The sequence below is a fragment of the Tursiops truncatus genome, chromosome X (genome assembly GCF_011762595.2).
Source record: "Tursiops truncatus isolate mTurTru1 chromosome X, mTurTru1.mat.Y, whole genome shotgun sequence".
Lineage (NCBI taxonomy): Eukaryota > Metazoa > Chordata > Mammalia > Artiodactyla > Delphinidae > Tursiops > Tursiops truncatus.
This window is the reverse complement of record NC_047055.1, coordinates 112,903,834-112,919,123: the sequence shown is the minus strand read 5'-3', so window position 1 is coordinate 112,919,123 and position 15,290 is coordinate 112,903,834. Positions and strand designations below refer to the sequence as shown.

Below are 15,290 nucleotides of genomic sequence, written 5' to 3'. Positions count from 1 at the left end.
ACATACAAAGACTACAGCTAAATAAACCTGAGTATCCATAAGAAGTAGGTAAGTTGAAGGTGCAGGAATCCAACCTATTTGGATAGAATTGTTACAGGTTTTAAAACTATTTCCAAAACAAATATTTCTGCTGAAATCTTGACAGTCTTCCTTTAGCAAACCTATTCTACCCAAATAGCACAAAAGTTACCTTTGCCCCAGTCCTGCTCTAATCCTCAATAATGAGGTGTGAAAAAATAAGATTTTGACAAATATATGCTCTGTGCTGTCACAGGTTATGGCTCAAGTGGGCAGAGCAGCAGTGGTGGAGGCTGGTGAAAGCCTGCCCACAGCTGGAGCGGATCTGATCCTCTGAGCAAACATTTAGTCTCAGTTTGAGAAAATAAGGAGAAAGAAAGGGAACGCATGAACTCTAAAAACAACTGAACAAGTTTAACGAACAGGACTGAGGAGACAGCAGGTATCTGGAGCCTTGGGAAAGTAAAAATACTTCCTTTGAGAAAATCTTTCATAAAGTGTATATAGAAGTTTAAGAAATTTTACAGAAGGAAATTGGGGCTCATGATTACATTTTAAAAAGCAATTCATAAACTTCCAAATGAAAGCACAGGCTCTTGAGTGCAGTACTTTTGTTCTTACAAAGAATAGGCCCAGACACCTTCAAATGATGGAACACATTCAGACTTTTGTTGGTGGGGGAGACGCAATATTAAAAAGAAAAACATTGATTAGCATAACACATGCTCAATAGCAAACCAGGCTTGGATATTTGTAATTGTTACATTTATAAATGGAAACATCTAAGAATCCAGCTCATTAAAACAAATTTAACAAAGGCAGCTCAGTTTCCTACATAAAGGGGCATTAGAACCAGTATGCTAGGCACATAACTATGTAAACCCTTATTCCAAACACCCTTCAAGTATTTCCAAAAGGATGATTCTGATACAGTAAGCGAAGTCAGAGAGCAGAGTAAAAGCCACTGGTCTCTGACACTATGAGGGTAGGGAGTAGAGGAACCTGTCCTCTGAAGTTTTTAGTTCTAAACTTAGCAACTGAGATTTCCCAAACTACTACCATCTACAAATATCACCACAATGAACAGTTCATCCCGTAGCAGCACTAGGTTAAATAATAGGTATCTTTAAAAAAGCTCTCATTACAAAAGTATGGTTATAAAAATGCCTAATAGACCAACTGGTGAATAATGTACTTCATCATTCTATCATTTAACTTTGTTTTGAAATTTTTCTTACTATACACTGAGATGAACACCTTTGCATATGGTATAGGTGCATATTTACACTGTGGTCTTTTCCTAAGAATAGCTTCCCAGGAGTGAGACGACTAGAGCAAGTTTAAGGTTCCTGATATGTGTGGCCAAGTTGCTGCCAAAAAGGATGGAGCAGCTTATACTCCCACTGGTAGTACACGAAGGCACTTCAATTTCACCACTGTCTCAGGAGAGCTGGGTAGTGGGGTTTTTTTTTTCACATTTGCTAAGTTAGGTAAAAAAGAAGTAACTTATGATTATTGAAATAGGAAGTCAGTATCATATCAGCTCAAGCGTAGCAAGATAGTGGACAATTTGTATAGCCAAAGATTGAATCCCAACTCTGCTCCATACTAGATGATGACCTTGGAAAATGTACTTATCCACCTAAACTTCAGTTTTCTCATGTTTAAAATGAAGACAATAATACTGTCAATTTCTTTAAGTGATAGAGGCTTAAAGACGGTCATGGCACATAGTGGACATCCAATAAAAGTACTAGCTATGTTAGATAGTTCTAGACCAGACCAGACCGGGAATTCTGAACCCGGAGCCCATTAATTCTTGGGGGTCTGTGAACTTGAATGAGAAAAAAAAATTCCACCTCTGTCATCATTTGCCTTTAATTAAAATGCAACACAGTCTTCGATCAGGAATGTAGGTAACCCATTCTTGTTTTAGCAGGACATGGGACTTTGTTACTAATAGAAGTCACAGAATTTTTCATGTCATATTACAGTTCCTACAGAGATCTCAAAATAACTTTTATACTTATCACTACTCCAAAATTATGACAGTTTTTAGACTTGCTGCTTCATTTTATTATTTGAGACATCAGTAAAGGAGGACATAGATTACAATATACAACTTTAAAAATATTTTTGATAACCATATTTCAGTATAAATATAGTCATACTGAAATATAGTTGGTCTCCTTTGTATTTATTTAAGCACTTTAAGATACATTCTGAGAAGGGGTCCATAGGCTCCTCCAGACTGACAAAGGAGTCCCAGGCCCCCAAAATTTAAAAAACCCTGTTCTGGACTCCAAGCAGATGTTTCACATAGAACAGCCTACCTGTAGCCCTAAAACATCAGAGATTCTTCAGTGGGCTTCATATACGAACATTTCCATGATAATAGTGTGAGACCCATCCATAAACAACTGTCTGGATTCTCCAGGACAGCCCAGGAGAGCAGAGCATGTTGGGGTCCCAACCTAATTGCCCATCAGGTTCAACCATGGCCACTAAACAAGAACACATGGGACGCACCCCCCAGCAGGCTCCTCTGCAGGCACCCTGTGCAGGAAGGCCAGCGGCCCAGGAAGGCCAGCACAGAAACACAAGTGAAGGGGCCTCATTACACCAGCACTTAGTTTTGTTTATGGCTAGCAGCAGCTCACATAGTTGGTCAAAAACAGCACAAGTTTTATAAATTAATTCTTTGGAGCAAATAAAATGTGTACGAATTTATCCCAACCAACTCATGATGAGACTTTCAGCTTGACCTTCCAGGGAACATTTTAAAAGTAATGATACAAACATTTAATCAGTCAACAAATGGCTTACTCAAAAGAAGGGGGAAAAATCTAAGGCAGATGGAAGGTGGTTTAATACTACCCATGAGGTAAGCTGATTTCTGAGCACTTATGGAAGAATGCATACCTTGATTGCTGGCAGATTCAAGCTTTGGAGCTTAAATCTTGTAATACAAATGGACTGCAAATCCTTAGTGAAAACTAGAATTTAAACAGCATAGAAAATTGTTCCCAAGAAAACTTAGGGAGCAAATGCGCAAACCTAAGACAATTAAAAAATTATTTAACGTAACCATGTCTGACAAAGTCAATTTATTAAGGAAGAAAATCTAGGTCAGGTATCACTCTAAAACAAAATGATTACAAGGTACAATTCTTTGTCTAGTCAGTTAAAGGAGAATTTTTAAAAATCAGCATGCTTGCATATCAGGGAAATGCATTTTTTTTAAGATCAATGCAAATAGCATTCTACATTGTTATCTTTCTATACTGGCCTGGTCATAAGAGGAACAAATGCATATACAGAAGCTGAGTAACAATTTCAGTTGGATAATCAGACTACTGTGCCACTGAAAGGTGAATGAAGATACCCCTGCTGGAAACATACCATGTAGCACCAACTGAGCTATTCCAAGAGTCCACCTGCTTTGTTCAAATAACAGAATAGCTATCATAAAGTCAGAGAATTATTTCAGAGCTGGCACAAATCACAGTAATCACCTTATTAATAACCATCTCATTTTATAAGGGAGGAAACCGATTCCCAGCAAGGTTAACCAACTGGCCCACAGATGACCACAGAGCCAGGCAAATCTCATGTCCTCCCCCTCCCTTCCTAGACTTCTTGTCACTGTCATTCCAGCTTAATTCTGAAATATCCTTAAATAGACACGGACATGACATACAAAACAAAATGCCCAACACCAACAGATGAGTGAATGGAGAAGTTTATGGTATGTGAATTACGTCTTAAAGAAAATAAATGGGTATCATGGGACACTAAAGACTTATTCAGTTAGTAGGCAGAATTAAATATTTCTATCTCAGTTCTGACATTGGCCCTGTGAAATGTGACATTACTCCTGTGATATTCAAGAGGTACAGAGAAAGTTTTATGGTTCACACCTCCAGAGTACTCCAACTTATTTATTTATTCAGAGTACTCCAATTTAAAAGAGAACACAGACCACAGGCATGAAGGGGAAAAAAAGACAAAAGACTTGAACAGAGAACTTAAGATGAGGTAGAAATAAAAAACAGCTATACAAATGAAATAAATATTCAAAGGGCAGAAATTTTTACATAAATCACATTCAGTGCGTAAAATAAAATTCTCCATCTACTATGAGAGCTAGCCTTCTTGTTTGAAATTGAGTCTTCATAATAAAAGTGGTAGAAATTCTGATTCTGAATTCAGAAAACCCAAAGGATATGGAAAGTAGAAAAGAAATTTAATTGCCTTTTTACCAAAGTGTCCCTAAGCAATCGACATCATCCTTGGTAATTCTGGATCCCAAGCCAAAAAAACCTGAAGAACTGAGGAAGGCAAGAGGGAAGGACCAGGAGAAATTCTGTTATTCTAAACTTGAGGCCTCAGTGTGCTTGTAAGCCAGGTAAAAGACTTCCAGTATTGTAGACAATACCCCCAATACTGCCAATGTCTGTTTCTCAAAGAATTTTCACTTCACTGGGATCATAGAGGTAACTATTTTGATGGGAACAATGAGCTTCTTTCAAATCTCACTGGCTTTCCAGAGGAAAAAATAATCACCTAGTCCAGAGGTCAAGAACCAGATTAGTTTTTTAATAAGGTGTTTTTTAGTAACATGATCCTAGCTTGGAAATTTAACTCTGCTTTTAAAAAACCATCTCTGATCTCTAGCTTTAGGACATGACAAATGAAAGTAAGGTCTAGTTTACTTTGAACAATTTCTTCTAGAAGTATTGGGTGGAAAACCTCGTCTTCTGCTAGTAATTTTCCTGGGGAACAAGAAAGGTTTATGTTCCCATGCTTCCTCTCTGGTGAGGCTACGCACAGCTTCCAAATAATTTCCCACCAATTCAAAGGAAAAAATTATTTCTGTGCATCTCAGCTTTCGAGGTACATGCTTAGTCTTGGGGTATATATGATTTACATATTTCTCAAGTAAAATGGTTATAAGCTGGTGGACACTCAGGCGTACACCCACATCCCCCCTTCAAGGAAGGACGTGCTGCCCCAGCTACCAGGAGCATTGCAGCTCTCACCCCTGCTGTCAGCCCCTTCTGGAACTGCCTCAGCTGCAGAGAGCACTTCACTCAATGTCACTCTCCTTCCAGTGAGGGATGGATACAGGAGAATAAAAGCTTGGCCATCCCATCCCAACTCAGAACTACTCCAAAAGGTCATTCCAGCTCAGAGCTCCCCAGGGGGGATCAGCCAAGGCTGCCACTGAGCCTGCATCCCAGATGGATTTCTCTCTCTTCCCAGTCCTGCTTCCTGCTCTCCTCTCCCTCAGAGGTGATCCCAAGGGCACTCCTCAATAAATCTGTTCACTAAACTAAGTCTCAGAGTCTACTTCCTGGAGGGAATCAACCTGCAAAATATAACGTAACTTTGAAAGTATGGTTATATTTACAAAGGAAAATTAAAACAAACAAAGAATACCTGTGGACTATGTACAATAATAACAAACTACCAGGAAGTTCCAAGGTTTAATAGATAAAGTAGTCTCTTGGGGTTGGCTACATTTTCACTCGTTTTCATAAAGGCTATATTTTCACTCTTGTTTTTGATTGTTCATCATATAAATATGTTTTCTGAAGTGATAAAATGCTGATAGGGTCTATCTTTGTTATCTCTAAAGCAGTAGAAGATAGCCTAAGAATGAAAATGGATGAAAATAATATACGAAGTCATTTTTATGGATCTCTGATCAAAAACTGAATTACATTTTAACTCAAATACTGAATTACAAAGCAAAATATGATGTGTTAAAGATTTCTGTGAAAGGTATTTCTTTTTAAAGTTTTTTAAAAAATATTTACTTATTAATTTATTTATTTTGGTTGTGCTGGGTCTTAGTTGCAGCAGGTGGGCTCCTTAGTTGCAACACATGGACTCCTTAGTTGCGGTATGTGAACTCTTAGTTGCAGCATGCATGTGGGATCTAGTTCCCTGACCAGGGATCGAACCTGGGCCCCCTGAATTGGGAGCGTGGAATCTTAACCACTGCGCCACGAGGGAAGTCCCGAAAGGTATTTTTTAAAAACAAATCTTGAAAAGGAAATTAAGAAAACAGTTTCATTTACAAGAATATCCAAAAGAATAAAATATCCAGGAATAAATTTAACTGAGAAGGTAAAAGACTTGTACACAGAAAGCTATAAAACACTGCTGAAAGAAATTAAAGGGGACCTAAATAAATGGAAAGACACCCTGTGTTTTTGGATTGGAAGACTTAATATTGTTAAGTCTTAAAGTGATAAACAGATACAACGCAATCCCTATCAAAATTCCAATGGCCTGTTTTGTAGAAATGGAAAAGTTGATTCTCAAATTCATATGGAACTGCAAGTGGCCCCAGATGGCCAAAACTGTGTTGAAAAAGAAGAACAAAGTTGGGGGAATCAGATTTCCTAATTTCAAAATGTACTATAAAGGTACAGTAGTCAAAACAGCGTGGTACTGGCATAAAGGTAAACATACAAGTCAATGGAATAGAATTTCAAGTCCAGAAACAAACCCTTACATTTATGATCAGTTGGTTCTGACAAAGGTGCCAAGAAAATTCAATGGGGAAGGAATAGTCTTTTTTTTTTTTTTTGTGGTATGCGGGCCTCTCACTGCTGTGGCCTCTCCCGTTGCAGAGCACAGGCTCTGGACGCGCAGGTTCAGCGGCCATGGCTCACGGGCCCAGCCGCTCCGCAGCATGTGGGATCTTCCCAGGCCGGGGCACCAACCCATGCCCCCTGCATCGGCAGGCAGACTCTCAACCACTGCACCACCAGGGAAGCCCAGGAATAGTCTTTTTAAGAAATGGTGCTGGGACACCTGGATAGCCACATGCAAAAGAAAGAAGCTGGACCCCTACCTCACACCAGACACAAAAATTACCTCAAAATGGGTCAGAGAAATAAATGTAAGAGCCAAAACTATAGAACTTTAAAAGGAAACATAAGAGTAAATTCTTCATGACCTTGGGTTAGGCTAAGAGTTCTTAAATACAACACCAAAAGCATGAGCCATAAAAGAAGTAATTGATAAAGTCTCTGATAAGAGCCTTGCTTCCAGAATACACAAAGAACTCTACAGCTCCACAGTAAGACTAAAAAATCCAACTAAAAATAAGCAAAAGACTTGAATAGACATTTCACCAAAAAAAGACTAAGAATGGCTAATACGCACATGAGAAGATGCTCAACATCATTACCCACTAGGGAAATACAAAACGACAATAGGATACCACTCCATACTCACTAAAATTGATATAATAAAAAGACAGACAATACCAAGTATTGATGATGATGTGAAGAAGCCAGACCTCTCATTGCTGATGGAAATGTAAAACGGTACAGCCACCTTGAACATTATTTTCATAGTTTCTTACAAAGTCAAACATATATTTACTATATGATCCAGCAATTCCATTCCTAGGTATCTACCCAAGAGGAATGAAGACATATTTGCAACACAAAGACTTGTACTTGAATGTTTATAGCAACATTATGAATAATAACCAAAAAGTGGAGACAATCCAAATGTCCATCAACTGGGGAATATATAAATACAACGTGTAATATCCATACACTAGAGTACTTTTCAGCAATAAAAAAGAACTACTGATACTTGCTACATCATGGGTGAACCTCACAAACATCATGCTAAGTGAAAGAAAGTAGATGCAAAAGACCACATTATTGTATCCTTCCATTTCTATGAAAAGTCCTGAAAAGGTAAATCTATAACACATAAAGCAAATTAGTGGTTTCTTGGGGCTGGGATGGGAACAGGCATTGTCTGGAAACAAGTATATTTTGGGGTGATGAAAATGCTCTAAAACTGGGTTGTAGTGATGGCTGCACAACTCTTAAAAATCACTGACTTGTGTGTACACAGGTGCATTTTACGGTATGTCAATTATACCTAAATAAAGAGTTTAAAAAACCCCCCTGGAACACGAGGCTATGAGCATCAGCTGAAAAAGAGGTGAGCACAAAAGGTGATACTGCATTGCCGAAGAAGAGAAGGGCCGAGAAGGGCTGCAGGTCTGGTCCAGCCCAAAGCCTAGAGATTGGCTTCCCATACTTTACATCCCTGCAAAGCAACTGCTCCTAGAAATGGCAGCAAATGTAGCTATCTGTGATGGCTACTTTTGTGTGTCAACTTGACCGGCCACAGGGTGCCCAGATTAAACATTATTTCTGGGTGTGTCTGGGAGGGTGCCTCTGAATGAGATTAGCATCTGGGTCAGTGGGCTCAGTCAAGTAGACCGCCCTCCCCACTGTGGGTGGGCACCACCCAACCCACCGAGGCCTGACCAGGACACAAGCCAGAGGAAGGAGGAATTTGCCCTCTTTCTCTTGCCTAACTGCTTGATCTGGGACACCTCATCTCATCTTCTCTGATCTATCTACACCATTGGCTCCCCTGGTTCTCAGGCCTTTGGACTTAAACCGAATTACACCACTGGCTTTCCTGGGTCTGCAGCCTGTGGATGGTAGACTGTTGGGCTTCTCAGCCTCCATAATTACATGAGGTAATTCCTCATAATAAATATCTCTATCTCCCTCTTTCTATATCTCCAATTGGCTCTGTTTCTCTAGAGCAGGGGTCCCCAACCCCTGGGCCGCGGACCGGTACCAGTCCATGGCCTGTTAGGAACCAGGCAGCCACGCAGGTGAGCGGCAGGCAAGCGAGTGAAGCTTCGTCTGCCGCTCCCCACCGCTCCCCATCGCTCGCATTACTGCCTGAACCATTACTCACATTACCACCTGAACCACCACCCCTGCCCCGGTCTGTGGAAAAACTGTCTTCCACGAAACCGGTCCCTGGTGCCAAAAAGGTTGGGGAACTGCTACTCTATAGAACCCTGGCTAATACACTATCCCTCTACCAAATGAAGCCGAGTTCCATTCATTTTACTGCCGAGGGCACTGAGGACTGGGGTGGGGGATGGAATGACTGCCTGAAGTTACTAAGAGACAGAGCCGGGACTACACCCTGTGCCTCTCAGCCTCAGGCCCAATCTCCTTTGACTGGATTCCTGTCTCCAAGAAGGAGGTAATTTAAGAAATCAAGATCTAGAAAGAACAGGAAAGAGCCCATAAGTGGGCAGTATTAGCATGTAAATGGGACAAAATGAAGTGACAAATCTTCCCATTTCTTTTCCCAAGAAAACCACCTTGATGCCTTATTTTCAGGTCTGCTTATTAAACCCACACTCCAGTGGTAATGACATAAACTGTATTTGTTTTCTTCCTAGAATTTCATCCTCGGGCTTGAGGGAGGAGAGTCAAGGCTTCCACCTCCAACAGGGAGCCCTGCCTGGGTCCTGGAGAAGCCTGGACCCCCGCGGCTGCAGGATGGGACCTTCTGTGGAGGAGGGGCGTCACGCCACGCTCCGGCTCCCCTGCGGAGGGCGCCTTTGGGAGACCTCTACCTCCTGGGCCCTTTTCTCCCTCTCCCTCTGGGAACTCCAACTGGAAAGAGGCAAGAGGCTCTGCCCTTCTAGAAGGGTCAGTGGCTGAGGGCCAAAGGAAAGGGAAGAAAGAACTGTCCTTAGTCTAGGTCACAATTTCTCGGAGGATGGGCAGTTTTTTTTGGGGGGGGGCATTCAAAGGTACAGGATAACCGTGGCACTATTTCCAAGGACATGATCTTATTTGAATGTTTTTAGGGTGGGGGAGGGTTTCATAATACAAGTCAAACCAAAACGGTGTTATCACTATGTCACTGCAGGAACTTTTAAGTCAAATCAGGAGACTCAAGAACATAAATGGAAAGAAGTGGAATTCCATCCGCTTCTTTTCAGCTCGTGGCAGGGAACTCTGGGCTAGGCTCCAAACTTAACTCCGGTATAAGTTCATGTCTCTTTGTTGTGAGGAAAACTTTGGTGGGAAGTATGGAGGCACTGGCTCCAGCAGAAAGAACCCTGGTGGTCCATAGGAACACCGACCCAGCTCAGAAGACAGCCGGGTGGTTGCAGGCTCAAAGTCCTAGTGTGTAACGAAGAAAAAGTACACCTGCCTGACCTTGCCCTCTGCCCTGCACCCTGGGCAGCTGAGTGGGGTTGATCCAGCTGGCAGCTTGAGGGGTAGGGGTTTCTAGGTGCCCCCCTTAGAAACACAACCAACAGGTACAATTAGACATCACTTGGCTATCTGTGGGATTTTCAGGCAAGCATTTTATATGCTTACATTCACAAAGTTAAAGATCTGAAAATACAATACTTACTGTGTTTTTTTGAGTTACTATATCCTGAAAAGAAAAGATAGGATCAATATAGCTTTTTTCCAAAACAGTTAATTTCCATAAGCACTAGTAAGCACTCTGTCCCCATGCCATCAACTGGCACCCATTTTAGAGCAAGAGTTAATCATTGGAAACCTCCCCCTGTAAAAAGCTTCAAAAAGAATGGGTCTCTAAGAAATGTAAAATTCATGTTCTAAGGAAAATTTATCATGATTGGTTAGCTTTGGAATTCCTGGGGGACATATATGGTTATAAGGATTTTCCCATAGCAATGGCAATGCTTCTGTCCAAAGATATTTTGAGATTCAAGTTCAGGGCTCTGAATGCCCTGCACCTCGCCTTCTCAGTGACAGCAGTGAAGCGCATGGGCAGCCCATGGTAACGTTGGGCCTGGAGCCATTTCTTGAGTCATCAGTGTGAAGGCTGCAGGCCACACCCCGCCCAAGTCAGTCTTCCTACAGAAGGGGTGTTGCTGATAGGATTCCTGACACCTCACTATAGGTATTATGTTTATATATATTCACTATAGGAATTTTCAAACTCAAACTCAATGACAACAATTTTAGTCGGTTAACTTAGCATAATGGTTATGCAGCCCTTGACTGTATCATTTATGCGCTGCAAGCCATTTGCTGAAAAAGGAAAACATAATTAAACAGCTGTCCCCGTAAAATGTGTTTTACGTGTTCTGAGATTTCTATTTTCTGACAAGTGCAGATCGCTTCTTCTGGTGTCAGATATAACTGAGTACCCATTTCTGTTTTAGGAAGTATTCTTCCATATCATTAAAAATTAAAACTTATCTAGGTCATGGGACTTTCCAGAGGAGTTCACTAACACACAAATGAGAAAAGAAATTTATTGAATTGGGAAAAAATACATTCTAGTTTCATGTTTCTCATCAAAATACAGCTTAATAATCTACCCTTTCACATCTTCTAATTCTAAATATTTCTAAGCATAACCACTTTAGTGAATATCAGTAAAAGAAAAAAATCTAAATATCTAAAGTAATTTAGATTGGTTTATAGCCTTTTGGGAAACTATTTTACAACGTAAAGTATAATAGCAAAACAGTTTCTTCTTCCACTGTCACACGAATGACTCTTAAAATACAGCACTGTGCTAGGATGAGAGAGGACACACCTATATAAGGTGTATGTGATATATTAACACATAAAGGTTACACATCTGAGATAGGTAGTATTTCTACCAGGAAATAATCCCCAATTGTTACAGAACCCAGAAACATCTGGTTAATATCAGACCTTGAGAAACACAAACAAAAACGTCCAATTTGCCATCACAAAATTGTGTCATCTATATACTAGTGACTTTTAATGCTAAGGCAGCTGAACATTTAGAAATGACGTCCATGAAAGCTAACTCTGAACCACTGGTTCTCACCTCTGGCTGCACATTTGGGAGGTTAAAAAAAATCCCCTAGAGATTGTGACATAATTGATCTTGGTGTGGCCTGGGTACTGGGATATTTACAAACCCCCCAAATGATTCTAAAGTGCAGTCAAGGTTGAGTAACACTGCTGTAAACAAACTAATCTTTTATTCCTGAAATGATTTAACATAGACCAGGATTTCCTGACTAATGTTAAGATATTAAGCAATATTAATATTAGCTAAATTTTGTAACAACTCACATCTGACCTTCACATTTTACAAACATGAGCATTTTAAAAAGTACTGTTATCCAAAAAAGCTCGTATCAAATTTGCAAAATACATTTAAAAATTCTCAATAAGTACTGAGCTGTGTATGAACACACAAGTTTTCAGTTTTGCTTGGCTTTAAACTGGGGAGAAAAAATGACAGATTAAATACTGATTACATTTGTGCTAAACGTTTCTACCCATGTTGGTAACTGTTAAGCATCTTCCTATTATTATCCAAGTTGAGATTTTTTTTTTTAATGTGCAGATTTGGATCAAATTGCCCAATAGAGGATTCAAAGTGCTGTGTTTGCTTCAACAGAAACTAACAGGAGTTTTTGCCTTCACCTCCCCACTGAGCTTAGAAATATTCAAGTTGCCTGCAAACGCACATCTCTAGCACATACGCTCACACAGAAGCCAGGAAGTCACCTGTGTGAGCTAGAACCTGGGGGTGGGAAGGAAGGAACTGCACGAGCAAATCTTTCTTGTTTTTCTCCAACCTCCTCTGCTACAGGTACATTTCAAATGAACACACAATACTGCTTTCCCAAAACAAAGTATTCAGGAGAAGGTGAACAATACTCTTTACCTTCAATGAAAGAGCAGTGTCAGCATCGGTGTGGTGGTACAGGATCACATTATTGGCCATGTCAAAGCTTTCACGGACTCCAAGATGGTAGAAGAGGGAAGGCTGTCCGGAGACATCGCTCATGTCCACCACGGCAACATCTTAGATGAACAAGGAGGGGACAAGGTCGGGGGAGAGAGAGGTCATCTACTTAATCTACTTTGTGATGATCGCCAACGGGGAGCTGCTGCAATTTGTATTTCTATCATCAGCCTTTCAGGTAAAGCAGAAGTAAGGAATGATTTGATTAAAATTACCCCCACGAACTGCAGAAGAAAAGCTGAACAGGAATAAAAACTAAAAACCAAAAAACTCTTCCTTCTTCAAAGTGCTGAGAACCTACTCTCACTTAAAAATTGCTGGTGGATTTGTTTTAAATGTTATTTTTATTAGGAAATTTAACTTATCCAAAGAATGTATTTAGCTTATATATAAAGTATTAAGTATAATGAAATAAAAAACCATGCACCCACCATGCAGCCCAAGACACAAAGCGCTATCTGTACTGTCAGAGCTCCATACGCCTCCTCGTAATCATATCTCTCCCTCCTGCCCAGAGAACACCTCCATCCTGATCTCTGCATTTATCAGTTCCCTGCATATATCTGTATATGCATATTATATATTATTATAATTATGAATTCCTAAACAGCATATTGTTTAGTTTTGTATGTCTCTGAACTTTATATAAATAGTATCATACTATATATATTCTCTGACTTGCTGGGTTTTGGTGTGAAACAACCAACTTGTATGTCTAGCTCTAAGTTCATGCATTTTCACTTCAGCACATGACTTCTTCTTTTCCTATTTCAAACTGTTGTAATGAACATTCCCACACCACGCTCCTGGTTCATATGTCACCATCAACTGGACGGCACAGATCACATGCCCGTGGAGTTGTGTCCTAGAGAGACTTTAATCAAAGAGGGGTGGGATAGGGAGGGTGGGAGGGAGGGAGACGCAAGAGGGAAGAGATATGCGAACATATGGATATGTATAACTGAGTCATTTTGTTATAAAGCAGAAACTAACACACCATTGTAAAGCAATTATACTCCAATGAAGATGTAAAAAACAAAACAAAACAGAGGGGCAACACAGAACATCAATAAAGAACAAACTTAAATTTGCCTAGTAGCATTGGACACCATTTCAAGTCTAGTTATTTTCAAGAGAGTATCAGAGCTCCAAGTTTGACTGGACTTTGTCCACGATGTACAGCAGAAATTTGGGGAAATAGTGCCCAAACTTATGCTTGTGCTGCTCTGACCTCACAGGAAGTTACTGAAAATCCCAATGAAACAGAACAGAGGTGAGGTGAATAGGGACGTGAAGACACAAAAAGGCAGAGAGATGCTACCTCGGCACCAGGCACCACTGGGAGACCTGAGACCGAGCCCTGGCAAGTCCTGGGTGGGCCTTTTTATTCCCTAATTTATGGGTTGTCTGCTCCACGCCAGGCACTGTGCTTGGTGCCAGGGACAGAAGTGTGAACAAGGCATAATCCCTTTCCTCAAAACCATGCTTGATACAATGGAGGCGACGGGAAGGAAGCAGTGCTTAGAATCAGGGTAAGGAAAGCTAAGATGAGGGGAACAGTGACAGAGGCACCCCTGGGGGGGGCACCGAACCCACACTCGGCTGGAGGGCAGTCAGGGAAGGCTGAAAGCATGTGACCTGTCTGGAGCCTGAGCTGAGGGTCCATGTGAGGCAGGAAAACTGGGGAGAGGATGGGCAGATGGAAAGGGAGGGAAAAAGCATTGTAGGAAGAGAAGGCAGCAAGTGCAAGCCAGCGGTCAGGGGCGTGTACATGTTGGGGCCACTGCAAATCATTTCACAGGACCAGGACACCTAAGAAGATGAACCTGGAAGGGTTAGTAGGTGCCAGACAGGTGAAGGCGTCTGAAGGCCATGTTAGGGGGGCTGGACACTAGCTTGAGACAATGGGAAACCTATGGAAGGGTGTGGGGTTTCTTTTGGTTTTTTTATTTTCATTATGGAAAATTACAAACATATATGTAAAAGTAAACAGAATAGTATAATGGAACCCCTGTAGCCTCCACTTCCCTCAACAATTATCAACTCAGCCAGCCTTGTTTCATCTCTACTGCCAACCACACCATCCCCTTCAATATAATTTTGAGACAAATCCCCGGTATCCTATAATTTCATCTCCAAATACTTCAGTATGTTTCGTTAAAAGAACTCAAAGAAAAAAAAAAACAAATAACCATAGCATCAATGTCTCATCATTATTTAAAAAAAAATAATCATGAAGGGCTTAAACAGCAGACTATCATATCCAAATTCACCCTTTAGAGGTTATTGCTCAAGAAAGGACAAATGTATATACTGAGAAAATGCTTTTTACAACCCAGCCTGGTAAATTTATCTCAAATGGATACCTGGTCCCCGGAGACATCTGCTCAGCTTCGAAACCACACTGCAGCTGAATAAATGAGACTTTCTGCCCACATGAGTTTTCCCTGGACTCTATTACCTTCTCAAATGAAAAAGAATGTGTTTCCTACTGATGTTATTAGGAAATGGCAACACAGATGCTAATTCCAAGGCCGTGGGGACTTCTATAATTAGTTAACAAAGGACAGGAAGCAAATGGAGGAAGACAAAGGAGAGTGCTGGGAAGGGGCAGAGCAGGGATGAAGGACCACAGCCCCCAATCATACAGACCATTTTCACAGGAAACCTGCAACTTGGTGGAG

The 15,290-nt window shown here is 40.8% G+C and overlaps 1 protein-coding gene across 4 annotated transcripts in view; it reads right to left on the bottom strand.

Annotated features, from left to right (window-relative positions):
- Positions 1-15,290, bottom strand: part of LOC101315670 (mitogen-activated protein kinase kinase kinase 15) — a 100,724-nt gene that overhangs the window by 56,674 nt on the left and 28,760 nt on the right. For 3 of the 4 annotated variants that reach the window (XM_073799220.1, XM_073799219.1, XM_073799222.1), the window contains 2 exons: positions 12,526-12,665; positions 10,249-10,272 (listed from right to left, as the gene is read on the bottom strand). In XM_073799220.1, the coding sequence (XP_073655321.1) occupies positions 10,249-10,272; positions 12,526-12,665 (164 nt within the window). The remainder of the gene's footprint in view (positions 1-10,248; positions 10,273-12,525; positions 12,666-15,290) is intronic. The other variant, XM_073799221.1, reaches the window with a different exon arrangement.